This window comes from Aspergillus nidulans, chromosome IV (assembly GCF_000011425.1).
Source record: "Aspergillus nidulans FGSC A4 chromosome IV".
NCBI lineage: Eukaryota > Fungi > Ascomycota > Eurotiomycetes > Eurotiales > Aspergillaceae > Aspergillus > Aspergillus nidulans.
In genome coordinates, this window is record NC_066260.1 from 1,499,738 (window position 1) to 1,515,023 (window position 15,286).

General features: G+C 48.6%; 4 protein-coding genes across 4 annotated transcripts, besides 1 other annotated feature; 3 read left to right on the forward strand and 1 right to left on the reverse strand.

Moving 5' to 3' along the window:
- Positions 1-15,286: part of a sequence feature (contig 1.129 1..627835(1)) that runs on past both edges of the window.
- Positions 1,257-4,269, forward strand: ANIA_07443 (transient receptor potential ion channel family protein). The gene is made up of 2 exons (XM_050611990.1): positions 1,257-3,658; positions 3,723-4,269. The coding sequence occupies exons 1-2, from the start codon at positions 1,834-1,836 to the stop codon at positions 4,010-4,012; spliced, it is 2,115 nt and encodes a 704-aa protein (XP_050467956.1). The 5' UTR covers positions 1,257-1,833; the 3' UTR covers positions 4,013-4,269.
- Positions 5,098-7,174, reverse strand: ANIA_07444 (GTPase-activating protein GYP1; the record flags this gene model as incomplete). The annotated part of the gene is made up of 6 exons (XM_675621.1): positions 5,098-5,104; positions 5,221-5,252; positions 5,309-6,195; positions 6,253-6,746; positions 6,821-6,945; positions 7,148-7,174. 6 exons carry the CDS (start codon positions 7,172-7,174, stop codon positions 5,098-5,100), a joined length of 1,572 nt encoding a protein of 523 aa, XP_680713.1.
- ANIA_10941 (heterogeneous nuclear ribonucleoprotein HRP1) lies at positions 7,638-11,029 on the forward strand (the record flags this gene model as incomplete). The annotated part of the gene is made up of 6 exons (XM_675623.2): positions 7,638-7,872; positions 7,936-8,220; positions 9,508-9,548; positions 9,606-9,769; positions 9,829-10,837; positions 10,893-11,029. The coding sequence occupies exons 1-6, from the start codon at positions 7,829-7,831 to the stop codon at positions 11,027-11,029; spliced, it is 1,680 nt and encodes a 559-aa protein (XP_680715.2). The 5' UTR covers positions 7,638-7,828.
- On the forward strand, positions 11,508-14,534 carry ANIA_07447 (U4/U6-U5 snRNP complex subunit PRP6; the record flags this gene model as incomplete). The annotated part of the gene is made up of 3 exons (XM_675624.1): positions 11,508-11,890; positions 12,009-14,304; positions 14,388-14,534. The coding sequence occupies 3 exons, from the start codon at positions 11,508-11,510 to the stop codon at positions 14,532-14,534; spliced, it is 2,826 nt and encodes a 941-aa protein (XP_680716.1).

A 15,286-nucleotide genomic window follows, 5' to 3' on the forward strand; every position in this document is an offset into this window, starting at 1 on the left:
GCACTCGGGCCACACCAAGTGTTGAGCAAGCCATGAAAACTGATATGGTGGTAAATTAACAGCGTCTTCCTGTCTCGGGTTGAATGATGTGGGTCGATTAATAAATAGTCAGTACTAGTAGTGGTTTAGTAGATACTGCTCAGTGCCTTCCGATTAAGGAGTACATAAGGTATAGGGTATATGAAATCTATGAAACGTTCATTTTAAGATGCAATCAGACTTTCTCAAGCAATCAGCATCTTTGCCATCACGGTGTATCTTTCTAGTAGTGGGCCAGATATCTCTGAGGTCCGCATTATGGCTAGGAGTGGTATATGGCTGCTGCTGGAAATGTGGCCCAATACGGTATTTAGAGTATATTACTACTCTGTATATGTTGTATACTGGAAACCTGGTCTCAGCCACCGCGGCAGGGGTCAAGGACGGACTCGTAAGGGATTATAACCCAGGTGGATGTGGACGGAGAGATTGCAATAATAGCAATAGCAGCAACATGCGATCGGCCAGCAGCTTATGTAGAGTGCAAACTAAATCAAGCTTGATCTTGGCCTAGAACTACCTACACTGTAACCTCCTCACCGAATTACCATTAGACCGGATATCAAGGAATAATATGGTTACTATTAATATGTGGCTGTTATCGAAGGCTTCCAACATTCGGCCCGATTCTGGAGAAGCGGCACACTTTGATCCATTCGAACTATCCTCTCTTACTAGTCCACGACAATAATGTGGTTTCCACTTCCTAACCCACTCCTACTATCTGTACTCAATAACAAGGTCACCACTTGACCCTTCAAGTCACTATCTCTCTCGACTTTTCAAACCTTTGCCTTCACTGGTGGAACAATGCCTGCAGAAACGGTTCAGCCGCTTGCCGCAGAATACTTGATGGCCTTTTTCTCTGACGCTGGAGCCAGGGCAGCGCAGACCTCAAGGCTCGAGGTCTAGAACAGGGCTAAGGATGAAGCAGCGACTATTGAAGACCCAGTAGGATCCATCTACGCGCCAATGAGCACCCACTTCTACACCAGGTTGAGACACTCAGGGGGGATTTGTTACAGCCTTCAAGCCACAGAGCGCTCATCTCGCATTTCTATTAGGCATTACTCCAGCGAATCGTGGCTAATTTAGGCTACTTTACGTACCCAGGTCAGGACTCTAGCGGCCTGACCGACCTCGATCCTGGGATGATTGATCTCTTGTTCGCTGGAGGATGTTTTCTTGCATGATCTATCTACCTTCTCTCCATTCCTCTCCCTGAATTAGCGACATCTTTGGTGTGTTTATGGTCTTATTCTGACTGCTCAGCCGTTCACTATCTTGTTTCCTTCCTCTTTTATGCTCTTAACAGCAACACTCGTTTGATATATCTCCTTCGCGTCGGTCACTGTCGCCACAGTACCATCTCTCTCTGTCCCCGTCCTTGCCTGGCTCGTCTTTTCCCTGGGGCCGAACTCATAGGTAGCGCTGGGCAGTGAAAGTACCGATACAGCGTACATTAAAGAGAGGGATTCTCAATCGCCGACTCAAAAACACGCAAGCACGATACTGCTGCTACTTCTGACTCAATGTCCCTTGTTGATTAAGTCTGCTTGCTTTCGGTCCGGCGTCTTTTGCATCCTTCGTCGCTCTCAGTACCTGTTTTATTCTTGATCAGGTTGATCCTGCTCCCGATTTCTGATCGATTCGACTGGTGCGAAAGATTGGAATTTGCTTGAATAGTGCTGTTTAATCACCCTGGGCATATTTGGCTTTACGTTGCCCGTGTGCCTCCTAAGGACCTCATGCGGTTTCGCCTGAGATCATAAATTACAACCCGTGCTTGTCAAAATGCGAAACTTTGTCTCTGCACATCTCACCTTTGCCGCGCTAGCTCTGTTACCTGCCTGGGGTTATGCCGCTGATACCCTGAGCACAGGGAGTCTTTCGACCTGTTTGACTGACTCCGATATCCAGGTGAACAAGCTGGACATAAGTTTCTCTCGATCTAACAAGACCATCGATTTCGACGTGTCTGGCACAAACAACAAAGAACAGAATGTCACGGCGTCACTTTCTGTCACTGCCTACGGGAACGAGGTATACACTAAAGACTTTGATCCCTGCGATGACGCCAATTACGTTGAACAACTTTGCCCTGTCCCGGCCGGCACTTTCTCCGCAACAGGGTCTCAGACAATCCCCGACGAATACGTAAGCCAGATTCCTTCGATTGCCTTCTCGATACCGGATCTGGATGGAGTGGCCAAACTGGAGTTAAAGTCGAAGGACGACGGCAAAGAGGTTGCGTGCATTGAGTCTGAGTTGAGCAACGGAAAGTCAACGGAAGTTCCCGCTGTGTCTTATGCTGCTGCTGGTATGGCTGGAGCTGCACTTGCTTTGAGCGGACTCTCAGCCCTGGGCTCAGCGGGACACGTCGGCTCTGCTACTTCTAGTCCCGGGTTCGGAGAAGTTATGGGTTGGTTTCACACCATGGCCACCACTGGCATGCTTAGTGTCAACTACCCCAAAGTCTACAGCAGTTTTGCGAAGAACTTTGCGTTCAGCACTGGTTTAATACCGCTGGAACAGATGCAACACTCGATTGACAACTTCAGGAAATTGACGGGTGGTAACCTTACTCAGAATAACTATGACTACTGGAAAGGTGTTAGCTCATCATCTGGCACCAACCAGAAGAGATCTCTGAATGCATTATACGGAGCAGCTCGACTGTTTGCGCGTGAAGTTGATGCGTCAGTGAACAGCACATCTTCCGGCAACGATACGTCGAGCGGCATAGACATTTCGGTGGATGGATTATCAAGAATGAGCAAGGAGCTGCTTATTCCTCAGTCGAATACGTTCATGACAGTCCTGCTGATTTTCGCCATTGTCATTGCCGCAATCACCGTGGGAATCTTGCTTGTCAAGGTGATACTCGAGTTGTGGGCACTCAATGGGTCCTTTCCTAAGAAGCTCGCCAATTTTCGCGAGCATTATTGGGGCCTCCTTGCGAGAACGATCACCAATTTGATTCTCGTTGTCTATTCGATCTGGGTCATGTACTGCGTGTACCAGTTCTCATCGGGAGACTCCTGGGCAGCACAGCTCCTCGCAGGAGTGACCTTGGCAATTTTTACCGGAATCCTCGGATTCTTCGCCTATCGCATCGTACATCTAGCTCGCAAGTACAAAAAGGCTGGAGGCGACGCATCACCGTTATACGAGAACAAAGAGGTTTGGCGGAAGTACAGCCTTTTTTATGATAACTATAAGAAAGGCTGTTGGTGGCTTTTCATTCCCGCCATCCTGTATATGCTTATCAAAGGCTGTATAATTGCTGGTGCAAATGGGCATGGACTGGTCCAGTCAACTGGGCAACTTGTTGTTGAAGCGCTAATGTTGGGTCTCCTGCTTTGGCACCGGCCGTATGTTGCCAAGTCAACTCAATGGATCAACATTACTATTCAGGTAGTGCGGGTTTTGTCTGTCGTTTGCGTGTTGGTTTTTGTCGACCAGCTTGGACTCTCCCAGACGACCAAGACAGTCACTGGTGTTGTCTTGATCGTTGTTCAGTCAGCATTGACTGGTATTCTTGCCATTCTTATTGCTGTCAACGCCATTATTATTTGCTGCCGTGAAAACCCCCATGCGAGGCGGAGGAAGGAAGCTGGTAAGTACATCCCTGAAAGAACATCATCTTTGTATAATACGCTGAAAGACATCTCTTGCTTCAGAAAAAATGAACCGTGACATAGACGACCTTACTCCTCTCGATGCTCGCGATTCACTCTTGATGGACCATCCCCCTCGCAAAGATTATTCCGAAATGAGCAACTTCAACTTCACCCGCCCATACGAACCTTTCCGGGACACCGACCGCCTGGTAGACTCTCAGTACCATGACAATCCCCGATACGGTCGGAACGTGAGTAGAGGCAGTCGGGGTAGCAGCGACAGCCGCGACAGCCATGGCTCTCCTGACGGCCGTCATCCGACGAAGCCTGGATATGGGTTTGCCTATTGAATTCTAGAGTCATAAGTCTTGGGTGTTTTAATGCAAATCATTGTATGTCTTCCTGGTCATTTTGTCCTCAGCTTCTTGTGCATGAAGCGTCTTCTTTCCAAGCGCCGAATTGATGACTTAGCGTTTCTTGTTGGCCACATTGTTTTACCTTCTGCTCTCTTCACATCAAGCTTTTTGTTGGTGGCTCCAGTGTCAGAATCTTCATACCGTCATTTATATCATTTCATTCTCTCAAATTAAGACCAAATTGATTCATCGCGCACAGCACCCCCTACATGGGATAACCAATAGCTTATAGACAAACATGAAGTTTGTAAATATACCAACTCGATAGTCTACAATACAATAGCTCACGAAATTCATATATGTGGTCGAAGTTGTGATTACTTATAGTGCACTACCAGCTCTATAGAAATCTACATGTTCATAGCTGACTTCATATCTAGGCCAAAATGTCACAAGCTTTCCTTATATGCGGATATAAATACAGTAAAGTGGAGACAATTATGGCCACGATCTTTGTTTAGGTTGTCCGCACGGCCCCGGGTCGATATGATGATCAATGCCCGCAAAAATCACGGCTACAACGTCTGGCCTTACACAGCGGCACAATGTGCTATGCTCATCACCAACATAAACTGCAAATGCCTCACTGCTATCGCCAGGACCATGGAAGCGGGAATCATATCTCCCTTTGCGAACTCCGGCGATATGTGGCGCAAGCGATTTGATGATAGCGCACTATGGAAGGCCGAGTCGAACGGACACCGAGGGGTAACTAGGTGTCTCACCACGACAAACCGTAGTGACCGTACAAGGCAGCTGCCATTGATCTATGCATGCAATATCGTAATTCGGTCGAATTGTTGAGCAGCACTTCTAGCAAGGTTTGGAATATTCCATTCATAAGGACCACAGAAAATGCCATCATTGAAAGCCATTATCTGGAGTATGATCTGCCGTGCTTGGACGAAGGTGAGCTCGAGAATCTTGGAAGAGACTCTGCCAGATGAATGCTTCGCTGAGAAGTAGTTCGATGTCCTTCTCTGTCCAGTCTTTTGTTGGGAGAGCTTGAAGAAACATCATTATTTCCTATAATGAACGTCTTCGTCAGCATATGCTGTGTGATAAAGGTGGGGTTGCATGCCTGAAAATCCATTTTCACCAACTGGTCTGTCCACTTGACTAGGAATGCCGCACAAACGTACAGATGAAATCGTGAGAAGCCCTGTTCTTCGGCCTGGATATGAGTTAGAGAGACAACGTGCAGCTTTGGATTAAACTAAACCACCATACCATGTATGTATCCCACATCCTTATCGTGTTTCGTACGCTCATTTCCCGCATGAGCAGACAGTTCATCCATCGAAAACTGAATTGCATGAATTCCACCCCCTCCTGCTCGAGGTGTTTTGCGAGGGTTGCGTCAATACGCATCGTCAAGTCGCGCAAGGCTCTCACTTGCCTGTGAATGCCCGGCTGAGCATAGATATAGTTGTCTTGAATTCCGTCCAGTAGTTTCGTCAGGCACCAGAATGAATCGGCTTCTACCGCATCCAGAACACTTCGAGGAAGCTGGCCAGGGTCCATTCCTTCTTCAACGTTCAAATCGGTAACATAAACACCGAGAAAGACTTGAAAAAGTGGTGTGACAAGGTCGTTTATACCTTGAACATAACCGCTGGCCGGGTGTCGGATAGCCCAAACATATAATATCCTTTCTAATGACCGTTGTGTAGCTTCATAACTATAAAGCTGAATATGCGGGCTTGTGCGCGGAACATCGATGCTTATTTGGTGCCATATTGCTTCGTCCAGACCTCGACCACGTCCGGTATCCGTAGACCGAGAATTTTCCCTAGTGGTCGCTGCGTTACTGCGCTCGAAAGCTTGCCGGACCCCGTCCAAATATTCCTTTCGTTTTCGCTCGAGAGTCGCAATTCGCCGCTCGCTGTTTGTGGGAAGGTAACCCAGGAGTAGTTGCCAAGTCATGGCTCGTACTTCGTCCGGGACGCCGGACCAAGCGAGATTTCGTAACTCTTGGAGAGGCACAGTGCTTGCTTGTAAAAGGCGCTTAAATTTATTAATCCTTGATATGCGGCTTGTGTATGCATCCATATCTTTCGACGAGGCACCTTTTGGAGGAGCAACATGGTTGATGAGGTTCAATGCGTTTGCCGGATCTTATCAAGAACAGGTTAGACTGGCCAACAATTTGTCTCAGAATAGCTTAGAGATACCTTTCAATATGTCTTTATACTGCGGTCGTAAAATCTTGCCGTCGCTTTTTCGAGCTGTTGGGTATAAAGGGATGTCACGTTCCTCAGCAATATCAGAGCTGTTGGCTCGTTGTCGATTGTTCGGTAAATTCACGTCGAGAGTTGATGGCCTGCTGTCGGACTTGAATGTTGGTGTCTCAACAGGTTTGAATCGCGAAACATCAGCTTGGCGACCCTGCCTCTTCCGCATGCTTGCTATGCTTGGAAGTCCAAACTCATCCTCGTCGTCATCAAAAACGATATCCTCCCCCACGTCGTCATCATCATCATCCCCTATCTTCCCCGCAGGATTACCGTGATCCCACGGTCCGAGCTCTTGATTCATGATTCCGGAGTACGACGCGCGCGGTGACGCGACCCATATCCCGGGCCGCCGAGTAGACGGTGATGCGTGTGAGGAATTATTGGGGGACGAACGAGGAGGCGTTCGCGGCCGGGTGTGCTGGGACAATCCACTGTTGAATAACAAGTATAAGAGTAAGTCGCGCCCACAGAGGTGTATGCTAGTTCGTCTCAAAGGGAAACTGACTTCGGGATGTTGGCGTGAGAGTAGGAAGCGCCGACGATAAGACTTTGATCAGGTGAATTGGGAGTCCTTTCGTAGTTCTGCGACACCGATCTGGCTTTCCAGAAGGGGGAAGATGATTGCCTTGTCTAATTGTTAGAGATTTGAGCACAACATTAACCAGATGATGTAGCTTACTCGGAACGGTCTGTGTACGGGGGCGGGGAGCATTTATCAGCCACTTTGCGTCGAATTTGAGACAGAGGTTATAGGGCACGAACCAACCTGGACCATTTCCTTCGGGCTCTGAGTTAATTGACTTCTGTCGCGAACACAGACAAGGTAACTCACCTGTTGCTGGACTTTTCTAGTCGCCATTGTGTGAAAGAAAGGCCACTGGTGTTGCGGAGATGATGTCAACCGAACAGGTCATCGGGTCAGTAGCCAGGGGAATATTGCGGGGGTGCTTCAATGCACCAAGAACGGAATATTGAGAATGAAGACAGGACCCGAGCCGACCACTGGAGACGATTAACTTCAGAAGCTGAATTACTGGCAGTAATCTTTCATCTTGAACATAAGACAGAGCTGCCTAGGTTTTGTCTGGTTATACTTGGTGCTGGAGGTTGGCGGGCGGTAATTTACCTAGGCTGCTGTACTTTTTAAAGTGAGCTCTACTTGTACTCCCGTAATATCCAAGTCTTGGCTCCCAATTATACCTTGTCTAACGCCGCCGGTACGAGTGTAATTTTCGGCACCTTCTCTCCAATCCAACTTCACTCATCTTCCTTCCCTCTTATTCTCTTATTCCTCCCACTCCTCCCCACCCTCCTCAACTTTCATTATTGTCTCTCTAATCCGTTTTCTTAGTATTCTGTAACTCAGCCACTAGGATTTTCTTCGTGATTAGCTTCTGGTGATACCCTATCAAAATCTGACTGCGGACATCGCTGCTATTCGCATACGGGTCAATTGAAATTGGGTCGTTCGTCTTGCCGCTTACTCCATCATCAACCAGCGCCGATTCACATCATGGCTGAACCAGAGGACGTTGAGGAGGATCTTTTCGCCGATCTGTATGTTGCTCCCACTCTCGCTTGGACAAAATTACATCGATCTAAACATGTCTTGCTTTCTAGGTACGATGCAGATGAGACAGGAAATCAAGCAGCTTCAACTGGTGGAGCTCCGGCGGCTTCCAACTCCGCACCGTCAGATGCGCCTGCACAACCTTCAGCCACTTCCGCCATTCAATCAGTTGAAGGCGTTGGCAATGAGTCCGAAACCACGCATGGCACCTACCAAACCCCTACATATGAAGGAGGCTATCAAAATGGATCTGGCCCCGACTCCGGATATAACAACCAAACTACTGGTCCAGTCGGAGAGCCGGAGCCGCAGGGAACAGGCATCAAGGAAGACGGGTAAGTTCTCATTGTTTTTTTCCCTCACAAGCATCTTATGTTCTTCGCAATTCGGATACGTTTGTGTACTTTGCCTTTGCTGCGCCCATGGTATGGGGCTAGAGGTGCCCACAGAAACTGCCAATTCGTTTGGCGGAATTTTTCCTATATGCACATGATGATGGCGAGCTGTACGTTGTACTCGGTGCATGGCTTGTGCAGGACAACCTACGTTTTTGGCTTATCTGGTGGGTCCATTTGATGGGACGCTCCTGAGGCATGAAAGGGGTGTTGGACTGGAAGGCCGGATGAGACTCCGTTCAAGTCAAGATCTTTTGGTGGGAGCAACTATTACGCCGGTGGGAGCAAAGCCATTTCAACTCAATAAGATTGACAACTTTGTTTGCACCTAGACGGTGCCGGATCTGGGTGGACGTGCACTATTACTTCCAAGTCTAGTGAGGGTCTATCAGCGAGTCAGCGCCATTATGGCAGAATCGGGAGGCATATGTCGACAGCCTAATTATGCGAGCCCCAATCTCGAGCGACTATAGTACAGCTGATACCATATAGCCTCTTATCGGTACATGATATAGCACAGCCACCGAGGAGTAGCGCCCCCGGCTGGCTGGCTGGGCATTATCGATCAGTTTACCTAGCTTCGGACTTCATAGACAGCAGGCAGAGATACCTTGGTCAGAGAGACAGAAGAGAACAATTGACTTATTCCGCCCGGCAACCCTCTCCCTTGTGGTCTGTCTATTACCCGCATACACAACCGGACCCTGGAACCCATGTTGTTTGGTATCCAGACTGCTGGGTGATTTGTAATCCAGTGGCTGTGAATTAACTCCGAAATAACACCTGCGCTGATATACGGTCTCAGGCGGTTCAGTTGAGTGTATACGTGCTAGAACCACAGCTCATCATGAAGGAGCGCATCTTGGTCGTTCGATATGGGAAGTCGCCGCAGCAGACAACACATCAATTCATACGCCATGGACTACCATAGCCCAAAACAATTTCCCAAGACCAAAAATTATGGTGCTCAAGTTGTTGATAAGATCTGTCTGAGTTGAGATGCTTTCCCTACCATGGGCCCATCAACCGTTCCCGGCTACTCCCAGCCATATACTACTCATGTGTTTTATATATTTGCTTTCCTTTCCCTCTCCCTCCCCCTTTCCCTTTTCTTTTCTTTTCTTTTGTTTTCTTTATTCCCTCCCCCCTCCTTTTTGCATTCGTCTTTTGCTGGGCTGAGTACTTTCAATGAGAGGAATGGAGTTTCTAATGAGCTATGTGTGGCAGAAAAATGTTTATTGGAGGGTTAAACTGGGAGACAACAGATCGTATGTGCCGTTTACGAGCCTTCTTAAGAGACTCTGTGATCTAACCTCTTAAGCTAGAATCTCTAAAGGAGTACTTCTCGCAGTTCGGAGAAGTACAGGAATGTACCGTCATGCGTGACAGTGCTACTGGTCGGTCTAGAGGATTCGGATTTTTGACTTTCAAAGACCCCAAGACTGTGAATACTGTTATGGTCAAAGAGCACTACCTTGACGGAAAGATTGTAAGGCTTGCTTTAGCGCTTTTTATGTTATAATGATCGTATGCTCACATAACTCGCAGATTGACCCGAAGCGCGCTATTCCACGTGATGAGCAGGAGAAGACAAGTAAGATCTTCGTTGGTGGCGTCAGTCAAGAGGCTACCGAGCAGGATTTCAAACAATTCTTTATGCAATTTGGTCGTGTGATTGATGCGACTTTGATGATTGACAAGGATACCGGGCGCCCTCGTGGGTTTGGCTTTGTGACATTTGATAGTGAAGCCGCCGTCGAAGCAGCTCTTTCGCGCCCTCTCGAGATTCTTGGTAAAACTATCGAGGTAAAGAAAGCTCAGCCAAGGGGTAACCTACGCGACGACGGAGATCGTGGGCGTCGCGGTAGAGACTTTAGGGATGGCAGTCAAGGTGGCTCAGATGGTTCCCAGCAGCAAGCAGGGGCCCAGGGGCAAGGTGTCATGCCCGGCGGGCTCACTCCTCAAATGATGGCGCAGTATTGGCAACGCATGCAGCAGTACTTTGCTTTGATGCAACAGCAAATGGCAGTAGCCGCCACACAGGGCCAAGGAATGGGCGCTATGGGAATGGCTGGAATGAATCCTGCTCTTATGCAGCAAATGCAGATGAAGCAACTACAACAGATGCAAATGGGAAATAATCAGCAGTCGCCGAGCATGAGTCCTCCTGCTCAGAGCCCGACCCCGCAGTCAATGCAGAATATGATGAACCCTGCCATGATGCAGCAGATGCAACAGCAAATGCCAAATCAAGGACAAGCAAATAACATGGGGGGGCAAATGGGAATGGGTGGAAATGGCAGTGGAAACATGAACATGGGGAGTAACTATGCTGGAGGAGGCAGAGGGGGTCCCGGTTACAATGCTCACGAACAAATTGCATTTGAGCAACAGAAATATGAGCAACAGCAAGCTCGCAGAGCAATGGAAAACCGGGCCTTCTCACCCTATCAGCAAGGTGGTCCGACATCATGGGAAGGCATGTACGATGAGGTGCCCCAGCCAAATATTCCCACAGGTCCCCAGGCCATGAATCGATCCAGTAGTGTGGGACGTGGTACGCATCACCATTGTTCTCTGCATCGTTACATATTCAGCTAACCCGGTACTAGGTCAAACACCGCAGCCGCAAGGCGCTGCACCTGCAAACGCGCCGACAGGACCTAAGAATGCTGGGAAGCCTGGCGCAAATTACCGTGGTGGAGGACGTGGCGGCCACCGAGGCTTTCATCCCTATGCGCGAGGATAGGTTGTTGTATTGACTGAGCAAGAAGAGCATGGCGCTATCCAGTGGCGTCATTTTTCATGGAAAATTACCCTTTTGATTTCTCTTTTCATCATATTTCTCAGTGTTCAATCTTTAGGCTGTCTGCCAGAAGAACCTTGTTCAATGATTACTTATTAGCTTGACTATACGTGGGTGTTCTGCGGGATTCTAGGGTGTGGCAGTGCCAACTGTGCTGATGGTTCTCAAACGGCTACTCGATTATTATCAACAAATGGCAATACCAATACGTCTATACTCCATCGTACTGTAACCGTGATAGTCTTCGTATCGTATAAGAGATGGGCTGGATGATGGCCTGGTTGATAAGATAACGGAGCGGAACTATTCTTTTGCGATTATCGACTTTGGTCAATAGAAAGCTCCCACGACCAGGCCCAACTCCGGTAAATTTGCTAAAGGCCAGGGATTGGAGCTTATCAGATTCAAGCCCCTCCTCAAGATGGCGTCTGGACGAAAAGATTTCCTCAGTCAACCCGCCCCCGAGAATTACGTTGCTGGTCTAGGTCGAGGAGCGACCGGCTTCACCACCCGCTCAGATCTAGGTCCTGCTCGAGAGGGTCCAACGCCGGAGCAGATCCAAGCTGCGCTTGCGAAAAGAGCACAGTTACTTGGAGCAGCACCTCCCACGGCTTATGGGGCTACAAGAGAAAAGGGTAAAGGAGAGGAAAAGCCGGCCGAGGAAGAAGATGATGAACGGTTCCAGGACCCCGACAATGAAGTTGGGCTCTTTGCCTACGGCCAGTTTGATCAAGAAGATGATGAGGCGGATCGCATCTACAGAGAGGTAGATGAGAAGATGGATAGACGGCGCAAAGCACGAAGGTTAGTGGACTTCGTACACTCTATTTTTTTATTTTCCCTTTTTGCCTTAAGATGAGTTGTTTATCGGGTTCACCCCGTCTATTCTTGGACAGATGACCGACTTGTACCTTTACCGCAGGGAAGCTCGAGAGCGTCAGGAGCGGGAAGAGTATGAACGGAAGAATCCCAAAATTCAACAGCAATTCGTCGATTTGAAGCGGTCTCTTGCGTCGGTCTCGGAAGACGAATGGGCAAACCTCCCCGAAGTCGGTGACCTTACGGGTAGGAATAGACGAACGAAGCAGAACTTACGTATGCAACAACGTTTTTACGCGGTCCCCGATAGTGTGCTCGCGAGTGCAAGAGATTCATCTCAGTTCGATACAACCGTTGCGGACGATGGAACAGCAACAGATGCTGGTGCTAACGGGGCGGACGGAATGATAACGAACTTTGCCAACATTAGTGCTGCTCGTGACAAAGTATTACAGGTTAAGCTTGATCAGGCGGCAATGGGGTCCTCTGGGGACGCGGCATCTGGAAGTGCGACTAGCATCGATCCAAAGGGCTACCTCACAAGTCTTACGCAATCAGAGCTGAAGGCAGGTGAAATCGAAGTGGGAGACGTCAAACGTGTGCGCGTCTTGCTGGAATCTGTAACAAGGACGAATCCCAAGCATGCTCCGGGGTGGATTGCGCTGGCGCGCCTGGAAGAGCTGGCGGGCAGGATAGTCACCGCTCGGAATGTGATTGCAAAAGGATGTGAGCTCTGCCCAAAGAGTGAAGATGCGTGGCTTGAGAACATTCGACTTAACGAAGGTCACAATGCCAAAGTCATTGCTGCAAACGCAATCAAAAACAATGACCACTCCACTCGGCTTTGGATCGAAGCTATGCGATTGGAAACAGAGCCACGTGCAAAAAAGAACGTGTTGAGACAAGCTATTCTGCATATTCCGCAATCCGTCACAATCTGGAAGGAGGCGGTTAACCTGGAAGAGGACCCCGCAGACGCACGCCTTTTACTGGCTAAAGCAGTTGAACTGATACCGCTCTCGGTTGAGTTATGGCTGGCGCTCGCTCGTCTTGAGACACCTGAAAACGCCCAAAAAGTTTTGAACGCGGCGCGAAAGGCCGTGCCTACCAGCCATGAGATCTGGATTGCTGCTTCTCGACTTCAGGAGCAAATGGGAACCTTCAACAAAGTGAATGTTATGAAGCGAGCTGTTCAATCGTTGGCGAGAGAAAATGCTATGCTTAAACGGGAGGAATGGATAGCGGAGGCAGAGAAGTGTGAGGAGGAAGGGGCTGTCCTCACTTGCGGTGCGATCATTCGGGAGACGCTCGGATGGGGGCTGGATGAAGATGACGATCGGAAAGACATCTGGATGGATGACGCAAAGGCGAGTATTTCCAGAGGGAAATATGAGACGGCAAGGGCTATCTATGCGTATGCCTTGCGTGTCTTCGTCAATCGCCGATCCATATGGGTTGCAGCAGCGGACCTTGAACGCAACCACGGCACCAAGGAAGCGTTATGGCAGGTACTTGAAAAAGCAGTTGAGGCTTGCCCTCAAAGCGAAGAGCTATGGCTACAGCTTGCGAAGGAGAAGTGGCAGTCAGGAGAGATTGACGATGCCAGACGAGTGCTCGGACGTGCATTTAACCAGAACCCTAATAACGAGGATATCTGGCTTGCTGCTGTCAAGCTGGAGGCGGATGCTCAGCAGACGGACCAAGCCCGAGAGCTTCTTGCAACAGCTCGACGCGAAGCAGGAACAGATCGCGTATGGATAAAGAGCGTCGCCTTCGAGCGGCAACTGGGTAATGTTGACGATGCGCTCGACCTTGTCAATCAAGGTCTTCAGTTGTATCCCAAGGCCGATAAACTCTGGATGATGAAGGGCCAGATATACGAGTCACAGAATAAGCTCCCTCAGGCCCGCGAAGCATATGGCACTGGTACTCGAGCATGTCCGAAATCTGTCGCTCTATGGCTATTGGCGTCACGACTGGAAGAAAAGGCCGGGGCAGTGGTCAGAGCCCGATCTGTTCTTGATAGGGCTCGTCTAGCAGTACCAAACAGCCCCGAACTGTGGACAGAGAGTGTCCGAGTTGAACGGCGGGCAAATAACATCCCTCAGGCGAAGGTTCTGATGGCCAGAGCATTACAGGAGGTCCCATCATCCGGCCTTCTGTGGAGCGAAAGCATTTGGCACCTCGAACCGCGCTCGCAGCGGAAGGCTCGCAGTCTGGAAGCTATCAAGAAGGTTGACAATGATCCAATCCTCTTCATCACAGTAGCGCGAATCTTCTGGGGCGAACGTCGACTTGAGAAGGCGATGACATGGTTTGAAAAGGCGATCATATCAAACAGTGATTTCGGCGACGCGTGGGCCTGGTACTACAAGTTCCTGCTGCAGCATGGTACAGATGTAAGTTTTCTCCTCTCCTGCATATAATCTCTTTTTTGCCACTCAGTGGAAAGAACCCCTGTTCTAATATTCATTCTTCATAGGAAAAACGAGCCGACGTCATTTCGAAATGTGTACTTTCTGAGCCTAAGCACGGTGAAGTCTGGCAGTCCATAGCGAAAAATCCCGCTAATGCCTATAAATCAACCGAGGATATCCTAAAGTTAGTTGCGGACAGTCTTGTCCAATAAGGGTGACACTTCATCACCTGTATACTATCATCTCTACTACAAGCATGCATAAATCTTGTTCCAAATAAGTGGGCGTTCTGGGATTGGGTTGATGTGATTATAATGAAAGCTTCAATGATTTTGTTGCGCCTTTATATCCTTAATGTATCCTACATGGCAATAGTGAATTGGCTGTCAATATACCTTGATTAGACCACACTGGTACCAAGAAGCTTCCCACACAGCCTGATTAACCGCTCCATAGAGATTCCTGGTAATATAATTATTAACACTGTCAACATTCTAGCTTCTTTCAATTTCTCCAAATGGTTAGGTCACAGAAAGGTCATTGCAAAATAGTATACTTGTGTTTGAGGCAGCCTGAAATACCAGCAATGATCCACCCCTGTATTTAATGAACTTAATCAACAAGTGCATATCACTAGTAAGCCAGGAAGAGTGTTGATATACTCTGTCCGGATGGTGCCTGGTTCGTCCAGAGTTTAAAAGATAATATAGGAATCGGCATGTCCATGAACTCTAATTGTTGTTTCTTTTCTCCTAGCGGCCTTGGTCATAAGGATGCGAGGTAGGCAATAAATATCTTCGTCCGCATATCAGCTGCGGCAGTTGGTCTCATGTGTGGGTATTTGTAAGAAAAACATGAGGTTAACGAGAAGCAGAACACGTCAAACTCCAAGCCAAAAAAATGCAATAAGACAATGCCACACACTTTGTGGATATCCCAATACTCCCAGGACGCCTTTTGCCCT